General features: G+C 41.9%; 1 protein-coding gene across 2 annotated transcripts in view; it reads right to left on the bottom strand.

The window, feature by feature from the left end:
- The window catches only part of TRPC7 (transient receptor potential cation channel subfamily C member 7), a gene marked incomplete at both ends in the record, with an annotated part of 70,593 nt that overhangs the window by 36,303 nt on the left and 16,423 nt on the right, over positions 1-17,867 (bottom strand). For both annotated transcript variants that reach the window (XM_082006164.1, XM_082006165.1), the window contains one exon: positions 12,481-12,663. In XM_082006164.1, the coding sequence (XP_081862290.1) occupies positions 12,481-12,663 (183 nt within the window). The remainder of the gene's footprint in view (positions 1-12,480; positions 12,664-17,867) is intronic.

Here is a 17,867-nt window from a genome sequence, read left to right as displayed (position 1 = left end):
TCATGCAGAAAACCCCCAGTATCTCTTTTATTACTGAAATAATTCTAATTCCCTTACGAGTGCAGAAATCTATCACTGAGGCGAAAGAATTAACCACTCGGACAGGATCATCTTGCGTTGCTAATGCATCCTATGCTAAATAGCCAGGGGCTGAGGTAGGAAGGAAGAAGTCATCAGTGAACCAGCGAAAACACTTTAAAAACCTGCATGTCAGAACTAACAATGCAAACTTGTGACTTTAACGTCCTGCTTTCACAGAGCTACTCCTGCCGTGCCCCCTCCAGCTCACCCTTCACTGTAAGCCTTGTAGCAAAGGCTGGCAAACCTCAGCAAGCAAAAGCTTCGGTTCAGGTGAGCAGCCGTGCGCCTAATCAGTCAGGGAGAGCTAGAAAAGGAGCTGCATAAATACATTTTCAGGGGAAGATTGGTAATGTCAAGAGATACTGGAAGGGAGGAGCCATTTTTCTTTCTATCACGTAGCTGCGTTCACGTCCTTCGCACATAATAACATAATAACGTTCGTTATTAAACATTTGCCTTTTGATCTAGCTCATGGCTTCTGCAAGCCTACATCGATTAACAAGTTTTAGGCTGCGGCACCTGCTCCCAGGCAGCCCTGGGTTGGTGCGTCACGCTTCAAACGCCGAAGCGGAAATGCCGAAACCGTTTGGATTGACTCGCTTGAGTCGATCGTCCCCTCGTGCCTCTGAACCGCAAGGGAAAGCAAGGGGAGCATCAAGTGGATTGCATACGCTGCTTTTCCCCACTTTGCTGGGCACGTCGCCAGGGAGCGGAGGAGCCGCACGTTGGAAAAGCCGGGGGGATCCGAACCACAGGCATCGTGCGCTCTGGAAGGATGACAGTAGGTAAGTCTTCTTAGAGAAGACTTCATGACACGCCTCGCGGAGAAGCACAGAGCCGAGCTTGCCGTGCTGGCGTTCCCAGCAGGACCGAAGCCAGTCCTGGTCTGGACGGGGAGTTGGCATTCGCTCGGCAAACCAGAAGCCGGGAGGGATGGAGAGCTGGGCTCGCCCGTCTCTGCTTCTGTATAGGCGATGTCGTGTCTCTCCCAGCGAAACCCTCATCAGAGGAGATGTGAAATGATCCTTTTTCAGTGGGTTGCTGAAGATGCTGTGGGAGTATCGGCAAACATCGGCAGGGGTGGAAGAAACTCAGGGAAAGGTCGAAGAAAGATATTACCGCTCTTCCCCTGAAGGGCAAAAAATATACTGCCATTTCACCAAAGACGATCAGATGAATTAAAGGGTAAACACGTGCCCACATGCACGACAGGAAAAAAAGACAATGAAAATGTCAACACAAAACATAATTTCTTTGCTTTTAAACCACTTTTCACTTTTGAGGATTCCTTTGGTATTAAACATTTTTAAGACTCAAAACTTAAATAAAGAGTCTGAATTTACACTGAATAAAACACTTTTCTTGAACTGAAACATACTTTCTTGGGGAAAAAAAAAACTGGGGAAAAAAAAAAAGGAAAACATGTCAGAACAGTTTTTTGATCCATTAAAAGATCCATCTACTTACAGAGTCCTTTCACCCGATGCAGCGCAGGAGACGACAGAGCTCAGTGGAAATTACTGACACTTGCTAGGAAATACGCAGTACGGGAAAAGGCCAGCATATGCATATGCCTTTTCTTATCTTCACCTTGTACTCTGTTCTCTGAACCTTCAAGTGAACAAAGAGCCCTTTGTTTTGAAGAAGCTATTCTGAGACACCATAACAGAAGCAGATGGGATATAATATATTTATTTCATGATCCGGGGTGCGGCAAAAATCTGCCTTTAGCAAGTGTTTGTGCTATTAAACTACGACAAATGAGGTTGTCTGAGGGTAAATATGGCTGGAACTTGGCTTGCTGTTTGCTGTTGTGCCTGATAAGAGGTGCAAGTAAAACTGTCGAAAATTTAAGAAAGAACTAGAAAACTACTTGCCCTGTTATTTATGAATTAAAAATAATAAGTGAAGTTCCAATCCAAGTACCCATGCTGTGAGACTGTGACCTTTTCACAAAAGAGACCTGCTCTAATTATAGTTAAATTCTCGCCATGGCCACAGGCCCAGTTTTTAAAACACTTTGCACCCGAGTAACCTTACGAGGGAGAACAAATCAGCAGGTCCAAATTCCTTCATCCAGACACAAAAAAGAATTTCATGGAACCCTGTTCAACTTGGATGAAAGAAAATTCAACTGATCGAGACTTGTTTCAATGGGACCTGACCATTGCATAAAAATAAACACTACGTGAGAAATGTCTCAGTATCCTGAGATATTGTCTCAGTCCTCTGAGATATTGCAGTCGCTGCAGACACACACAGGGAACACGAAGCAAGGAAATGTCCCTGCCCTGAGGATTTCTGCAGCTTTCCCTCTGTCCCTGGGGGTCATTTGACTGTCTAATGGCATCACACAAATATTCATGAGGTTCTTGCTCATCCTGTAGATAAGCTTTATGACAGTCTTGGTGAATATTCAGACCTGATATCTGGAGTCTAACATCAGCATTTACAAACCTGGTAGCACAGGGAAAAGGTTTATAGTTGTAGGCAGAGCCCAGATGGGCTGGAATTACCAGGAAAAAAAACCAAACAACAAATTGTGCAACCTCAGTCTCTGAGTTACTTTTAAGGCATAAACCCAGCAGTATTTATTATGGTTTTAGCAATAATCTCCACCTTCCGTTAAACCTTTCACTGCACCTTTCTGAACCAAAATATCTTTCTCAGAGCCATTTAGCAGTGGGGAAATACTTGCTTGTATCAAGTCCCAAGATACTCACATATTCCCCACTTCTATGGAAATCCAATATCTGGATGTACTTGCTGGTTGACCTGAGTTATTGAACCCAAAATTCTGATTTTGAACACTTAAAACCTTAGCATAGCTACAGTTTACAACCACATCTCTTTCCTGTGACTCAGGCTGCTCTACAAAAGCACGCATGTCATTTGGGATAGATCTTCTGCGCTCTGCTAAATCAGTGAGTACATTAACAGGATCGAGATCTCACTTTACAAAGGTGACAAGAAGACAGAACCAAGGCAGTGAGGGTCATCCCAGCACCCCAGTGCTTGTATAATTGCCCAAAACCACCATGTGGCACAGCTCTGTAAAGGAGAGGGCATGATCCTGTTAGAATGAGCAATGTGGATAGAAACAGGATATGACCAGGAACCAGATTGTTCAACAGGCACAAAATAAAACCCAATAAAAACAAATTAGTCTAATAGAAAACAAAAATAATGGGGTAAATAAAACTGCCAGGACCATTTGCAATTTGCCCATCGACAGAAATGCTTTTCAGTGCTGAGTGAAAACAAAATTAATAATCCTCTTAGTAGCGAAAGGAATGTAGTGGGGATTTTCTTGTCGTTCTGTTAGATTTTCAATTCGTGATATAAAATTAAGTCTGATATATTTGAAGTGTATAACTAGAAAATATAGAGTTTAACTAGAAAATATAGAGTTTACACAGATTCCTTAGTTGGTTCAGTTTAGACCTTGTTCTGCCTAAACTGTCTTTATAATTTCACTTCCCCGAGACAAGGATGGAGGCTCTTTTTTGTGCTAAGCATTCTTCTGTAGGGTAGTGAATAAGGGGGTTGGCTCGTGAGAAAACTTCAGTTTCATATTCTAATGGGCTGCATGTTTTCTGAAAAGATTTATTGCTAGTGTTTCATTTCTCCTCTTTTTACATGTATGAATAAATCTTATAATGGAATTATTTATCTGAAAACAAGCAAATGAATCTGAAGTCCCAGCATCTAACATTCCAGGGTTTTCTTACCTGTACAGAATCAAAACCACTTGGAAATCCTTCTTATTTAATTATTCCTCTGAAAACATGTCACAATAAAAAGCTAGCAAACAACAAGCTCCCCTTGGTATCTAAAAAAACCGACCACAATGGGCACAGGAGAAATTTAAAATGCTATAACCTCTTCATCTCCCAGGAGAGTCAGTAAACTATTTTCCTTTGGCTATGTGGTGAGGAAAGGCTCGGCTGGTGCTCAAACTCAGATGCCTCCAGTGTAGATGGCTTCGCTCCCAGCAGAGCTGATGGAGACAAATGCTCGCTCATAGGATGAGCCTCCTCTCACCGTGAGGCACGGAGTCCCAAAAATGTACTCGAATATAGACATCTACAGCTGTGTGACAAGAATCTCACGTAGGAGAGCCACACCCTCAGTCAGTACCCATGCAGACATCCAAATTTAAAGACCACTTAGGAATATTCCCTCAATAACTTGAAATACTGAATCTTATTATTTTTTTGAGGGGTTGAACTCATCCCCATCTGGCTTTCCATCCAAAATGCACATTAGCAGGTCTACTGCCTATGGGGAGATAAATGAAGCCAAAATTGGGGGCAACTAAGGTCAGGTTTATAGCAGACCATATTAATTGCTCTTTTCTAAGAGGATTTTATTATTAATAAAGGTAATTTTAAGTCCTGTCATCTGTGATGGACATCCATGCAATGGGTTTGATGTGTTCCTCTGCTCTCTTGTCAATGTCTTGGTGGACATCTAAGACCCTGTGGCACTTCGCAAATGAAAATAATTAAGTCTGCATATTACACTAAATTGGGAATATTGCAAACACCACTCAGGATGGAGAAATCATTCACCCAAGTCCTGAGAGGATGGATGTATGGGCAGGAAATAACAACATGATATTCATCTTGGAAAAGAAAAGAAATTAAAACATCTGGCCGAAAGGAAATCATCAGAACCACAGATTTCAGTGGGAGGAAGGAACCTTGCTAATGAAATACTCAGAGACATAGAAACACTTTCTGTGAGGAAGGGAAATAACTCCTTCCCTTTCCAATCTATGACAAAACGTTTGTAATATGCAATGAAAAATGTAAAAAGAAAAATTACATGGATAAGCTTAAGAGTCCAGAATGGCCACAGTGTTTCTACTGTTCACATAGATATTAAATTACATTTGTACAGTATTGTCTGGTTCTCCAGGCATGGAAGCAAGAGACACTTTTCTTCCCACCACCACAGTCCAAACCATCAATGACTCCACAAGACCTCAGTTAAATGCTCCTGAAACTAAAGAGTGGAAAAAAATTAACCAGAGACTACAGAAATAAAAGCAAAAAGTCAACTTCCTGGAAGCCTTCTTTCTTGAGGAGTTCTCCCCGAGGCTTCACATTTAGGTGGTAAAACATAACCCTGTCGTGCTTCATATCTGTGCACGTTCCAACGATCGGGGTACAGAAAGACCAATGTTCATCCCATGGCAAATTCCTGAACTTAAATTTGTTCCAAAGAAGGACAAACAGCCGCAAGAGAGATTTTCTGTGACCTACACAGCTCTGAAAGCTGTGGAGCTGACACAATTCGTGTTACCTAAACGCAGTTTTCCACTTGTGCGAGGGCTAACGCACCGGCTGCGCGCGGGGCGGGGGGTGGCGTGTCCCCGTGGCCCTCTCCACCTTTCCCCCGCGGCGGTGCCTGCCCAGGGCGTTGCAGCAATTCGCAGGAGAACAGCGAATTGAGAGCGCACAGAGCTCGCAGAGCCACAGCTGTGGCACAGATATACTCCTTGCTCTCCAAAGGGAGGAGTTTCAGAGCTTCCTGTTGTCCCTGGGCTTCTCCTGCCCTCTGTTCTCCAGCTTATTTTCTTCTGCTTCTCCTGCAAACACCGAGGTCTCCCAGTGAACCTTCCTGAGGACGCGCCAGCTGAGCTCTGCCCCAGCCCGTGCCTGAGGCAGGGCTGCGACCGCACATTTTGAGGGGCAGAGCTGCCTCCTCAGCAGCAGCAGGGATGCTTCTTTTGCCCGTTCAGGGACTAACCTTCTCTAGCTCCTGTGTGGGGTGGAAATGCTGCAGGTGTGGCCCCATCTCACGATGAGAGCTATCCCGGAAGGCATTTTGTGCACAAGGAATTGTGCAAGGCAAAACCACATCCTCTGAGCAAGTGTATGGCGAGTGCAGGTTGTTGCAGCAGTTGATGAGAGCCGGGACTTCTCATGCGCTTAAGTATCGGAGTCGCGTGATCAATGCAGTGAAAAATTACAATCTGATGCAGCCATGATTGTTCTGTTCGGAGCATCCTCCATAGGTTAATTATTAATAATACAGTTATGAGAAAAGTTCCTGTTCCAGCTCTCTATTAAATAGGATTTACACAGCCATCTGGTGTTCTGTTTAATTCTTATCAATTTTTTTTTTAAACCCAATTTGTGTGTCTTACTGTTAATTAAATTAAAACTCGTGAAAGAGGCGGTCTGCCTTTGTGATGGCTATGAACTGAGCTGCTGAGAAAACAGAGGTGAGCACTCAACATTTCCAATTAAAAGAATACAGCCACGATGATCTGACATTGGGAAAGAAGGAGAATGAATGTCACCTCCTACAGAGAAGCAAGATCTTTAGGCCTAAAGGTAAATGTCAACATATAAGCCCGCTGCCAACATTAAAGGATGAAAAGAAAGGAGCATAGCAATACAGACAAAAATGAGAAGGGCTCTGGAAAGCTGATATACACCAGTAAAGTGGTTTAGTTGTGGCACATTAAAAACTGCATTGTCTCACTGCCCAAGGGAAGAGTCTAAGACTCGGTTCCAGCCGCTGGACCTATGCCTCTCACAGGTAGAATTCACACTCCGGCTTAGTTAGAAATGAGTTCACACACAAGGAAAACCTGTGCTACCCTTATATTTCCAGTATCCGACTGAAAACAAAATTGTTTAATTGTTTCAAGAAAAGAAAAAACATTATTCTGCAATTTTCAGTCAAGAACAAGAAGTAAACTCTCACTTAGATGTTGTAAGCCTACACGAACAACAGCTGAGAGTATCCTTGGCTTAAAGAAGCTCAAGATCAGTTTTATTTTATTTCCTTGGGACTAGAATTCCAATTTAGTAACTCAAGCCACTTTTGGCTATAATCCACCAGAAACACCCAGGCCAAATAATTCCCGTTTCACCTTAATGCTGCTTTTAATTTTGCCATTTCCGTTGAGTAGCTGCTGGACGCCACCATGGTGTTTGCTCTCACGCTGCGGCGGTTCCCCAGCCCTCGCCTACAATACCCAAAGAAACCACCTGAACAGCCTTGCTCCAGCATCAGCAGGGTGCTCTGTTGCTCTTCTTGCACCCAACCTTTCTCCTCCCTTTGCCCAAAGCCCTGCACGGCTGGAGGAGAAAGAAATCAGTTCTTGACTGGAGTATGCAAGTGCAAAGAATAGCTACATAATTTCACGGGAGTCAACAGTAAATTTGCAACAATCCCATGATGTGGGCTAGAAGTCCATTTCTTGGAAAGAATCCAGGACTCAGTAAATGCTCAAATATTTGCAAATTGTTTGTTTTGCTCTTGACAAACTGTTCCCATTGTAATAATTTTTGGGGGATCACGAATCATTAAGATGGCTAATCTGAAGGGAGAAATGACTCTGGAAAACTTGAATGGAGGACATTTGAGAGCAGTTTCCCAAGAATCCTGGGGTACAGAGTGGTTATTTAGTTCTTTCAGGAAGGGTAGAGAATTGGATTAATACAGCATTTTAAAAGAGCACTTTGTAAACTACTCAGTTTTCTCCTTGCTGTGAAATATGTACAAGCAGAGTTTGTACAAGTTTGCACTTCAATGACCTTCTATATAAAGTCCTTCAACTATATTAGAGTCTCAAACTTGCTTTCTTGCCAGCATCTCATATGTGCCAGTAGCATGCTTTGCAAAAAAAAAAAAAGGAAAAAAAAAAAGAGATAAACAAGTGACGTCTGGAACTTTTGATGCTTTCTTGAGTGACTTTCCAAGACTCATCTCAAATTTTGTAAATTAGGAAAAAAGGATAATGATCAATAAAACTGTGTCCTTTCATTTGAACAGGGAACTGCTTTTTTGGAGTAGCAAAGGGGCAAGGTAGCAGGGAGCCCTATGGGAAGCACAAAGGAAAAAACGCAGAGAAAGGTCGTTTGTGACCTGGACAAAAACCTGTTGTAGGTACCAGTTGCAGGTTTATTGAGTAGCGGTAAGAAGGCTTCAGTCTCCTTTTTAGCCCCGATGTGCATACAAGGTTTTCCTGCACTGATAGAGCACGATCAGTGAACAGGTCTGTGAACACTGAGCTCAAGGGCAGGTCGCCCCCAGATTTGGGGATTTCCAAGCAGAGAATTGCCCTGCAAAAACAGAGGCACAAGAAGCGCGGTGTTTTGGGCTAAAAGCTGCCACGGGGTTGATGGCCGAGCTCCTCGCTGTGCAGGCGTGACGTGCGCTGTGCAACAAGGCAGGGCAGCCTCCACCTCCGACCAAGTGTGACTTATTGGGGAACACAATCGCTGAATTCAAGATCAAGAAGATACTGTGTTGGAACCAAAATTAGGACTTGAAATTTAAACTGTGTACATAGCATCAATTGCATCCCTGAAATTTTCAGATGAGCACATAGAAAGAAAGAGACAAAAGACGGCAGAGTCAATTCAATCCATAAAATGCAATCTGCTGGCTTCCAGTTTCAAAATTCTGCTACCTCTGCTTCTTCCTGGCCTCCGTGGCCATTGGCCTTTGAGGGGGAGGACAACTCCATGAGGGCCGTGAGCTGGGCTGAGGCTGGGAGAAGCTGGTAGACCAGCTGCTACTATTAAAGAAAAATACCATTCTTGGACACTGTGGCTGTGGTGACTGCAATGTATGAGGACAATGAAGTAACACAGAAATTTAAAAGAACAAGGAAGTTTTTAAAAGTTTGTGCAAAGGCCTGATGAAGCTCCACACATGCAATTGCTCTCCTGCCTGGGGATGGAAGCCCTTGACATCTTTCCTAGACTCTGGAAATAAAAGTGTGGTAAAATGCAGACTGCATCAGCAGCTGTAAAAACAAAATCATGGCTATTAAATAGTAATTTTCAATCTAAATTTGTCTCTGCAAATTTTTCTCAAAGAAAGCCTACTGTAGGCACTTTGAGTACAAATATGGAAATGTAAATTAAGAAGCTAATGGAATAAATAGATTTTTCTAACCATCAAATATTTCCTAAAATTTCAGATGCAAATGTAAATATTTAGTCTGGATACTAACTTAATGAAAAAAACCCCAGAACAACTAACACCTTTTTTTTTTTTTTTTTCCCTTTCCTTTCCTTTCCTTTCCTTTCCTTTCCTTTCCTTTCCTTTCCTTTCCTTTCCTTTCCTTTCCTTTCCTTTCCTTTCCTTTCCTTTCCTTTCCTTTCCTTTCCTTTCCTTTCCTTTCCTTTCCTTTCCTTTCCTTTCCTTTCCTTTCCTTTCCTTTCCTTTCCTTTCCTTTCCTTTCCTTTCCTTTCCTTTCCTTTCCTTTCCTTTCCTTTCCTTTCCTTTCCTTTCCTTTCCTTTCCTTTCCTTTCCTTTCCTTTCCTTTCCTTTCCTTTCCTTTCCTTTCCTTTCCTTTCCTTTCCTTTCCTTTCCTTTCCTTTCCTTTCCTTTCCTTTCCTTTCCTTTTCCCAGACCATTCTGAAGTCCCTAAAGTTGTCCTAAGATTCTTCTTGCTGTTCATGGGAAAGAATGTATACAAAATACTTCAGGAGCTCCATACTCATTTAAGTAAGAGCATCTTTATTTCTCTGGCTCATCTAGAGCTTGCTGAGCTAGAGAATGCAAAACTGACCATCTGAACGTGGCTGCTAATGGTAGAAGTGGGGAGCAGGGGTGGCAGGCACAGCTGTAGTCCCTTCATGAGTCCTACCCTGCCAGCTAAACTTCCAGGACAAAAAAAATGGCAAACACAACTATTTCTGTGTCATTCCAGTCCCACAGCGCAATTGAAAAAACTGGAAAGGTCTCCATGTCCCTGGGGCTGTTTCGGGGTGAGTTAGAGCCACCCACATCTCAGCACCCGTCAGACCAAGCGATGGGGCTCGGGGGTTTGGGCGCTGCGGGCGGGGAGTCGCATGGTGCCCTGCCCCGAATGCCTTTCCCACTTGGGGGGCCCCGCACGGTCTCGCCTACGCCTATGAGGCATTGCGTCGGCTTCGAAAAAGTGACTGGAAATTTGCAGAATCTGTCCAAGAATTGATTTATTAAATACGTGTAATAATTCACCCTCCATCTCACCTCTCTCTATTATAGGATTTTCTTAAAATGAAAATAGGTTTAAAAGCACAGGTTTTGTATACATAAGCCGAAATATCTCTCAGCTGGATAAAAAACTTGTACCTGAAATGTATTGCCTCTTAAGGAAATCATTACTGTGTTACCATAACACAATCTCCTTGTTCAGCGAGTGTGATAAATACCAGTCTATTATCATAAGTCACTGCCAATAATCAAAGCCATTTATCTGGACGTGTCTCTGCCTCCCACAAACGGAGCTATCTTACTTTCGAGCTAGCTGTTAAATGCTCATCTTCCATGTAGATGTATACTGCCTGCTGAAAAGGATATTCTGAGAAGTGCTAACCTGAGAGTCAACATGAGGCTGACGAATGCTCGTGTTCATGCTCTGTAATTAGTTTAAGAGTTATTACCAGCGAGCAACAAGTTGCTGTGATCCAGAAAGGATGCTCAGCTTTCCTGGCCATAGGAAGATACTTATACATAAAAAGATCAATTGTATATGACCTACCACAGATGCTTTAGGTCGGTGTTCATGCATTATGAAAAAGTGTGCACATATACAGTGTAAGAAATGGAGGAAATGTTCCTCTGAAACCAACTAAGCGAGGATGAACGTGCTCAAAGCAGCACAATAACTAATAGCAATTTAGTGCCAGCTAATGGTCTTGGTATCTAAAGGATGACACAAATATTTAGAAGAATAAACAAGCAAAATGCAGAAGACTTCATACATTGAAAAGGCTCGAGGTCCTGACCAACTTCCTGATAATTCTCAGACCAGAAGTCACTGGAGACTATTCCCTGATGAGATGCTATCAGTGCCTTTTAGATGAGTTCATTTTCTGAAAGAGCACCACAGCAAGTATGGCCTCCTGTTAGCAAAGCAACAGCTAATGGTAAAATGCAACAGCTAAGGTAAATCAGAACAAACTTGACCCAGCTTGTTGAAAGGCATCTAAAAGTGAACTGGGATGTTATGCTCAGTTTTGGTGATGAAAAGATGCAGAGACACAACATCCTAGGAGGAAATATTTGGCTCCATCCTATGTGCTCCTGCATGAAAGAAATTCATTTCAAATAAGAGTTTTAAGATTCTCTTTAATTAATGGTTTTCATAACAGGAAAAGACCTTCTCTAGCCAGCACAGCAGCACAGTCAAGAGGCAAACTGGAGCAGGTGCTGGGTTTAGGAGGGGAAAGAGAGAGCAGATGATAGCTTGAAAATTTGGAATGCTCTCTGAGTCCTGTAGCAGGAGCCCAGTTTCCATCAATGCATATTGTAGGAGCAATTAGTTGGGACCACCCAGGCCTACGATTTGCCAGAAACAAATTTTCCATTCACACAACATACTTCCGTAAAGCTGAATGTTTGTTTGAAATACTTCTACAAGTCATCCAGTCTTCACGTTTTTCCTTAAAATATATATCTTCCTTCTGTTTTGTAGATTTGGGGAAATTTGAACTCTTAGAATATGGATCTGCAGCTTTAGGAGAGTGGAAGCTGGGAATCTATCCCTTTTTATCAATATTTATCTACTCTCACATGCTTTCAAAAAATCAAAATTCCAAGTTAATCAGAAATTGATTTTTGAGGTTTTGACCTAATTCTGAATAAAAATTACAAAAGTTCTTTTTTAAAAATTTAAATTCCGCTTTCCATCACACTGCAGTAAAGGGTCTCGACTATGACAAAATTGCTAATTTTTGTATATGTTCTTTCTGTAACATTACAGGAAAGGTAACATTTTTGATGGTTGGAAGTGGCTTTGGAGACTAACATGAGATTTGGATCAGAGCTAAGTGGTCAGGGAGCATCTGAGAGCAAACAGTTGAGACAGGAGGCTTGGTCTGCTGACTTCAGTCGAGCTGCGGATTCCAGCTATTTCCTCAGTTGAAGCAGAAGATCTAGTTTGAAGGAAAGACAGATGGTTTGGGAATGGTGAGGATCTGGACTAAATCCTCTGCTTTTATAATTTGTGGCCAAAGATGCCACAGCATCTGCTAGCTTCATCCCTTACCTTAATGTAAATCACAGTGAAGGAAGGAAGACCCTCAGTTTTGTATGGTGACAAATTTTGGTCCCTGCTGAAGTCTTCAGAGATTCATAGTCATGACCTGCACAAGAATCACTGTGCTCCACGGGCATTCCCTTGGGCCATCTATATCTCCATGTCTATCACTTTGAAATAAATGCCATACCGGCTGTAATATGCCCTTTGCAAATAACCTTCTCCATATTAAATTATGTGAGAAAATGCAAATCAAGCCATAAAACGCTAAAATTCTAGGGGTAGTCCTGGTCCCACTGGAAACTATCTTTCATTTATTATTTTTCAGGTGACATCAAGGAAGGAAAATTTACATGTGAAGACATGTTCACCAGGGACCCAAAGAAATAGATTACCTTTTTGACCTCGTATTTAATAGCAAGTTTAATCCTGCTCAGACTTGGCCGGTGGTGCTCGGGGCACAGATGTATGTTCACATCTCCGTTCAGAATAGCCTCTACTTCTTCGGTGTCTCTGCACAGGTCCAGCACCCCCACAACAAAGTCCTTGCATTGCATAGATAGCTTCCTATAGTCATTCTAAGGGAAAACAGAGAAAAACCAGTTATTTAATTGTGCCCTTGAAAGCATGCCTCAAACAAACAAACAAAAAAAGCAAGAGAGAGCAATTGTGAGCAAGGTTACTGCTGCAAAACTGCTGGCTGGAATAGTAAGAAAGCACTTGTTTTCACCCAGGATGTAGCTAGCTTTTCACAAATAAACATGAACTCCTCCGGACCCAGTTAGCAATGTTTCTACCAGCAGCATAGTTTCCATTACAGTTGAGCATGCTTTACAGAACAACATGTAAATAATTTATAGGGAACTTTTGATTTTAAGCAATCACTTGATTTCTCCTCTCTGTGTGGCATATCTTCTAGGAATGTGGAAAGATGGCCAAGCAAAGATCCTGCTAACGGGTTAGAATTTACAGCAAATTTTACAATTTAGGTTCTTTGCTAGTAATTGTTTAGTAACTTTCAAGGAGATTCAGACTGGTACAACAATCCGGAGCATCACACATGGATGTGTTCAAATGAATTATATATTTGTAATACCAATTTCAGTTTCAAATTTATTACCTAACAATTTGGTTAATCAGTCCTGAAAGAGCATCCAGAGGATCATTTTTGTCATAACGCTTCTCCAGGAAATGGGACTTCAGAAACTCAACGTGATTTCCTATGAAATAATTTCACCTTTCAAACTCAAATTACACTTATGGGAAAAGAGATAGTATGTAGCTAACTTGATAGAGGGCTAGAAGAGCAATTTCATTGCCTTTAATTAAATTGTGACTGATTTTCACATGCTGACACTCAAAAAAATGAGGAAAATGCCACTGTCTGAATAAATGCAGTAAATTAGGACACAGTTAAGGCTACCATTAATATTCTAACAAAATGCTGATATTAAAGACTTGATGCAACAAATAGAAATAATAAGCATAAGACAAGCGCCTACTGACTTGAGAGATCTTTTCAAATTAGGTTTGATGAGTTAATTAAATTCAGCAGCTTATCTAATTAAGCCAGCAGCCAAAAAAAGAAGATAGTTAAACCTGTCTTTGATGAAATGATAAGAGTAACCTGGCTTTGTACTCCTATATTTTCTAAATTATTAATTCTAACATTTACACATAGCAACGTATTAGCTTTCCTTGTTAGGCAAAGATCTCAAAGCACTGTGCAAACATTCATTAATTAGGTAGAACAGCATGGTATAAAATATTATTTTATTAGAGGTGACTACATTTCTTTGGACAGTTTTTCCCCTTCAGAACTGAGATGCCCTTGATAATGAATATTTTTTAAATAAGTTGGTTTAATGACTTTGTCATAGGTTTGAGGTTGCTACTAATACGCGTGTGTGTCCCAACTTTACTTACTATGCTGTCCTGTACACTGAAGGCTATGAAGAGCGGTTTCACTCAGCACAAAAAAATTCAATAGTCACAGGGAACCAGAAAGCCCTTCAGGGCTTGGTTTAGAATATTCTCGCAAAAATGGGACATGTCATTTCTGATAGGTGTTTAGGAGAAGGGGCTGAGGAGGAAAGCTGGGGAATACCCTCTACTTTAGTGGTGAGACCTTCTGCAAGGTGGATCTTCTATGTTGACAACCTCTTATCTATCTAAAAAAGTTGAAATCTGGGTTTCCCTTTTCCTCCTTCAGTGCTGTAATCAGACGGCATGTTCTAATTGGGGTGTTCATAAATGGAGATCATCAAGAACTTCAAATCTTCATTAAAACAAGACATAATATAATAACAAGCAGGTGTTTATCTCTGGTAGAGGCGGTGCATGCCCCATTGCAGAAACTGGTGCACCGAGGCTCCTATAAATGTGCCAATTTAGTGCACTAAGATTTAAGATGTCCTTAAGGTTCAGGCAGAAAATGATTGTACATTTGCATCCCAATCTGGTACCTAAGCATTTTGTGGAGATAGGATTTGTAGACTGAATGTTATCAAATACGGGGTGAAGTAAGGTCTGAAATGTAAATGAAAGACAGATCGTACTTTATGGATTCAAAGCAGATTCAAAGCGCTCCTCTCAATCAATTCCATGCTTTAATCTTCACCATACCAAGATGAATTTCAATAAATAGAAAGCTTGTCTGTTCACTGAGAGAATAGATGCCCAACCAAAAATATTAGCCTGGAAATAAATGCAGGAATTGTGAAGGACAACAAATATGTCTAGATCTGAAAATAGATGTAGGCTGGGAATGAAATACCTAGCTGCCACAGGTAATGGAGACACATAATTAGCCCAGAAGGTTTAAAAAAACCAAGGGTGAGAGCTCTGCTAAGCTTTAATACCATTCTCTATGTAGTGTTTGCAAAGTTCACAAGTTTATCTCTTAGCCAGCACATTTTAGATAATTCTCATCACCATTCCCACGTCATCTGAACAACTGGTATGTATTACCTCAGATTATTTTTCTTCTGCTGCTTTCTTTAAGGAAAGCGGTTTAGTTCGCAACTAGGAAAGTGCTTCTACAGCAACTGTAAATGGCAGACTCCCAGCTGGCAAACGTCATCAAGACCCAACTTTATTCACATCTCCAAACCTAATGTTTTTACTGGTTCTGTACATTTGCAGAGGCGATGAATGGTTTTTCATCGGCCTTCCAGCCGATCTGCAGCCAAGCAGGAGAGCAGCTTACTGCTCTCAGGCGACATCGCTCATGTGTTAAGACAAGCCTCAATGATCACTGAACCTGCTGTGTCTTCTGATGATCCCTTTTACAAAAGCATTTGTCATCTTTGTTCTGGCTTCCTTAGTGCTCACAGTCAGCATAGGAAATCCTGTTCAATCTGACGGTGAGAACGCAGCCACTCAGCGACTTTCCGAATGTCAGTGTCTTTCCCTTTGCAAGCACAGGTTATTGAAGGTATCTTTACTAAAAACTGAGATTAGCAGGACACTGACAGCCAAGCTTCTCCTGACCCTGGCTTGCATAGTGTAGCTTTGATGACACATGCAGAATGACCTACCTGCATATAAAATACTGAATTGCAAGTCATGAAATATGATAAAAAACTCAAGGAGGCCCAGGTTTACAAGCAGCATGTAAGCTATATTAGTGTATGTGCCAGTGCTGTATAAATTGCCTGTATTTCACACATCTGGAAGCATCTGAGATCCTGCATATCCTGCCCAAAGGAGTGCAGTGACAATGGTGGGGCTCGCTTTTGCATCGGACAGAAGGCTGCAGTCCCAGGGCAAGGGTTAGCGAGAAGTGGAAGAGTCAGGAGGAAGAGCTGAAGGAGAACCAGAATGCAGTTCCAGTTACTTTTTGTTGCACCACGGTTTTGAAGACCAGAGCCCTGAGAACCCCTGGTGACTGCCAGGAGACAGAGGGGCAGGTGGCCACTGTGTCTTGGGGGCAAAGGGCCCATCCTCACTGCCTCACTGCTTCTGCCAGCCGGGTTCAAATCCCCCAGTCCGGCAATTCATGGCCCTCCTGGTCTAAATACATTTCTGGGGGGAACTGTTCTGGTTGCAAGCCTGGCCAGGCGGTGGGCTGCAAGTGGAGGTCCTCCCTCCCACCGCAACAAGGAACTCACAAAATCCAGCTCAGTCCTCTGGGCAGCACTGCAAAACCAGACACAGGTAATGACAACAACCCAAACCTTCCCGAGTACTCCAGTTAGCTACTGCGTTATGGAAGTCTGAGGAGTAGGAGTTTCATAAAACAGATGGATGAAAACCACAAATCATACATGAGGGATGCTGGGGCCTCATCCTGACAAGCTGAGCACTGTCAGGCCTCAGGGAGGAAGAGGAGGATACGACTAAGTACACAAGAGAGCCAGTCTGCTTCAAATAACATGTGGAACAATATCTTATTTCCTATGGAGACGGCGGGCAGAAAAGGATTGGGATAATGTTTGAGAATGTTACAATATAATTTTTGAAAACTAGAACATAATAAAAGGATTCCAAATCAGTCATTTCCTGCTTCTTCTAACACTGTTGTGCATGTGGAGTTAAAAATGTCTAATTTTGCTGTTTTGAAAAGGCTGATGGTACTTGTCATTCACTGCAATTTCTCTGAGTACCCTATTATTATCTGTTGATTATGTTCTAAATGAACTCTGTCATGTCTCCACATCTGTTCAAAACCACCCAGATTTCTTCAGAAAAGAGCTGTTTCATGTCAGAAGGATACAGTCCGAGTAAAAAGTTAAATGAAATGAGAAAAAGTAAGACCAGCAACCTATCTTGGCTAGTTAAGGAAAAAAATAACTATTTCAAAAGCAATCACAGACAAGGACTGAAAAGGAAATTCTTCATCCATGGGAGTCAGTCTACCTCTGAAATGCCGGCATCGCAGATGCATTTTGGATGGCACATAGAGAAATCTGGCCTCGATGCTGCAACGTATAGCGGGCAGGTCTGAGATGAGCTCTCACCAGAAACTGAAGTGGGGCCAACGGTTCAGAAACTAAGAGGATCAAACCACTTTATATGCAATTGCAAACATCCTCCAGCTCCCTCAAAATTGCTTCTGAGCCTTCTGCCTTCCCAGGCCCAGATTCAGGAACACACTTGGGTTTACGTTTAAGTCCCACTGATGCCAATAAAATACTTGCAAGCATGTGTTTCAGCGCACTGAAGCAATCTTTTGGGCTTCAGAAATTTCGAAGTGGGATGAATTTGTCAATCAGCTTGCAGTTTTTTTGGTTGGGTTGTAAGTGCTGTAGATTATACACTGCACAGTTGTTACTGGAAACAGGGCCACAGACTCACAGGATGGTGCATGCCACACAAGTACAGAACAACCTGTACAAGTGCGCTGTTGATGAAAATCACTCCATGTGTCACCATTTAGGATATTTAATTAAATTCACTCTAATAATTTCTTCCAAATAACATCTGTAAAGAGCAGGACAGGAACCACAGCCCATTAATAGATATTCTAAGCAGAGATAATTCCAAGTTTCACAGTTTTTACCGCTATCCTGTCTACAGCTAGTTGTTCTGTTAGGCTACACTAAAGCTTCAGGGTCAGACTTCTGATCAGAAAACCTAGTATCACAGAAGAGTTTCCTTTGAATATATAGCTATATATGAATATTTAATTTAATGATTTAATCTACAGACCTTTTTCTATTAAAAAAAGAAACCTAATGTTGCTAAAAGGAGGAAAAGGGGAGCAGACACAGGATGATGGCTATATATTAAAGCTACCATTTCTCAGTAGCTCTCTCCATGGTATATTTTCTGTCCTATA

This window comes from Phaethon aethereus (genome assembly GCF_964289735.1).
Source record: "Phaethon aethereus genome assembly, chromosome: 14".
Classification (NCBI taxonomy): domain Eukaryota; kingdom Metazoa; phylum Chordata; class Aves; order Phaethontiformes; family Phaethontidae; genus Phaethon; species Phaethon aethereus.
This window is presented reverse-complemented; position numbering and strand designations above follow the sequence as displayed.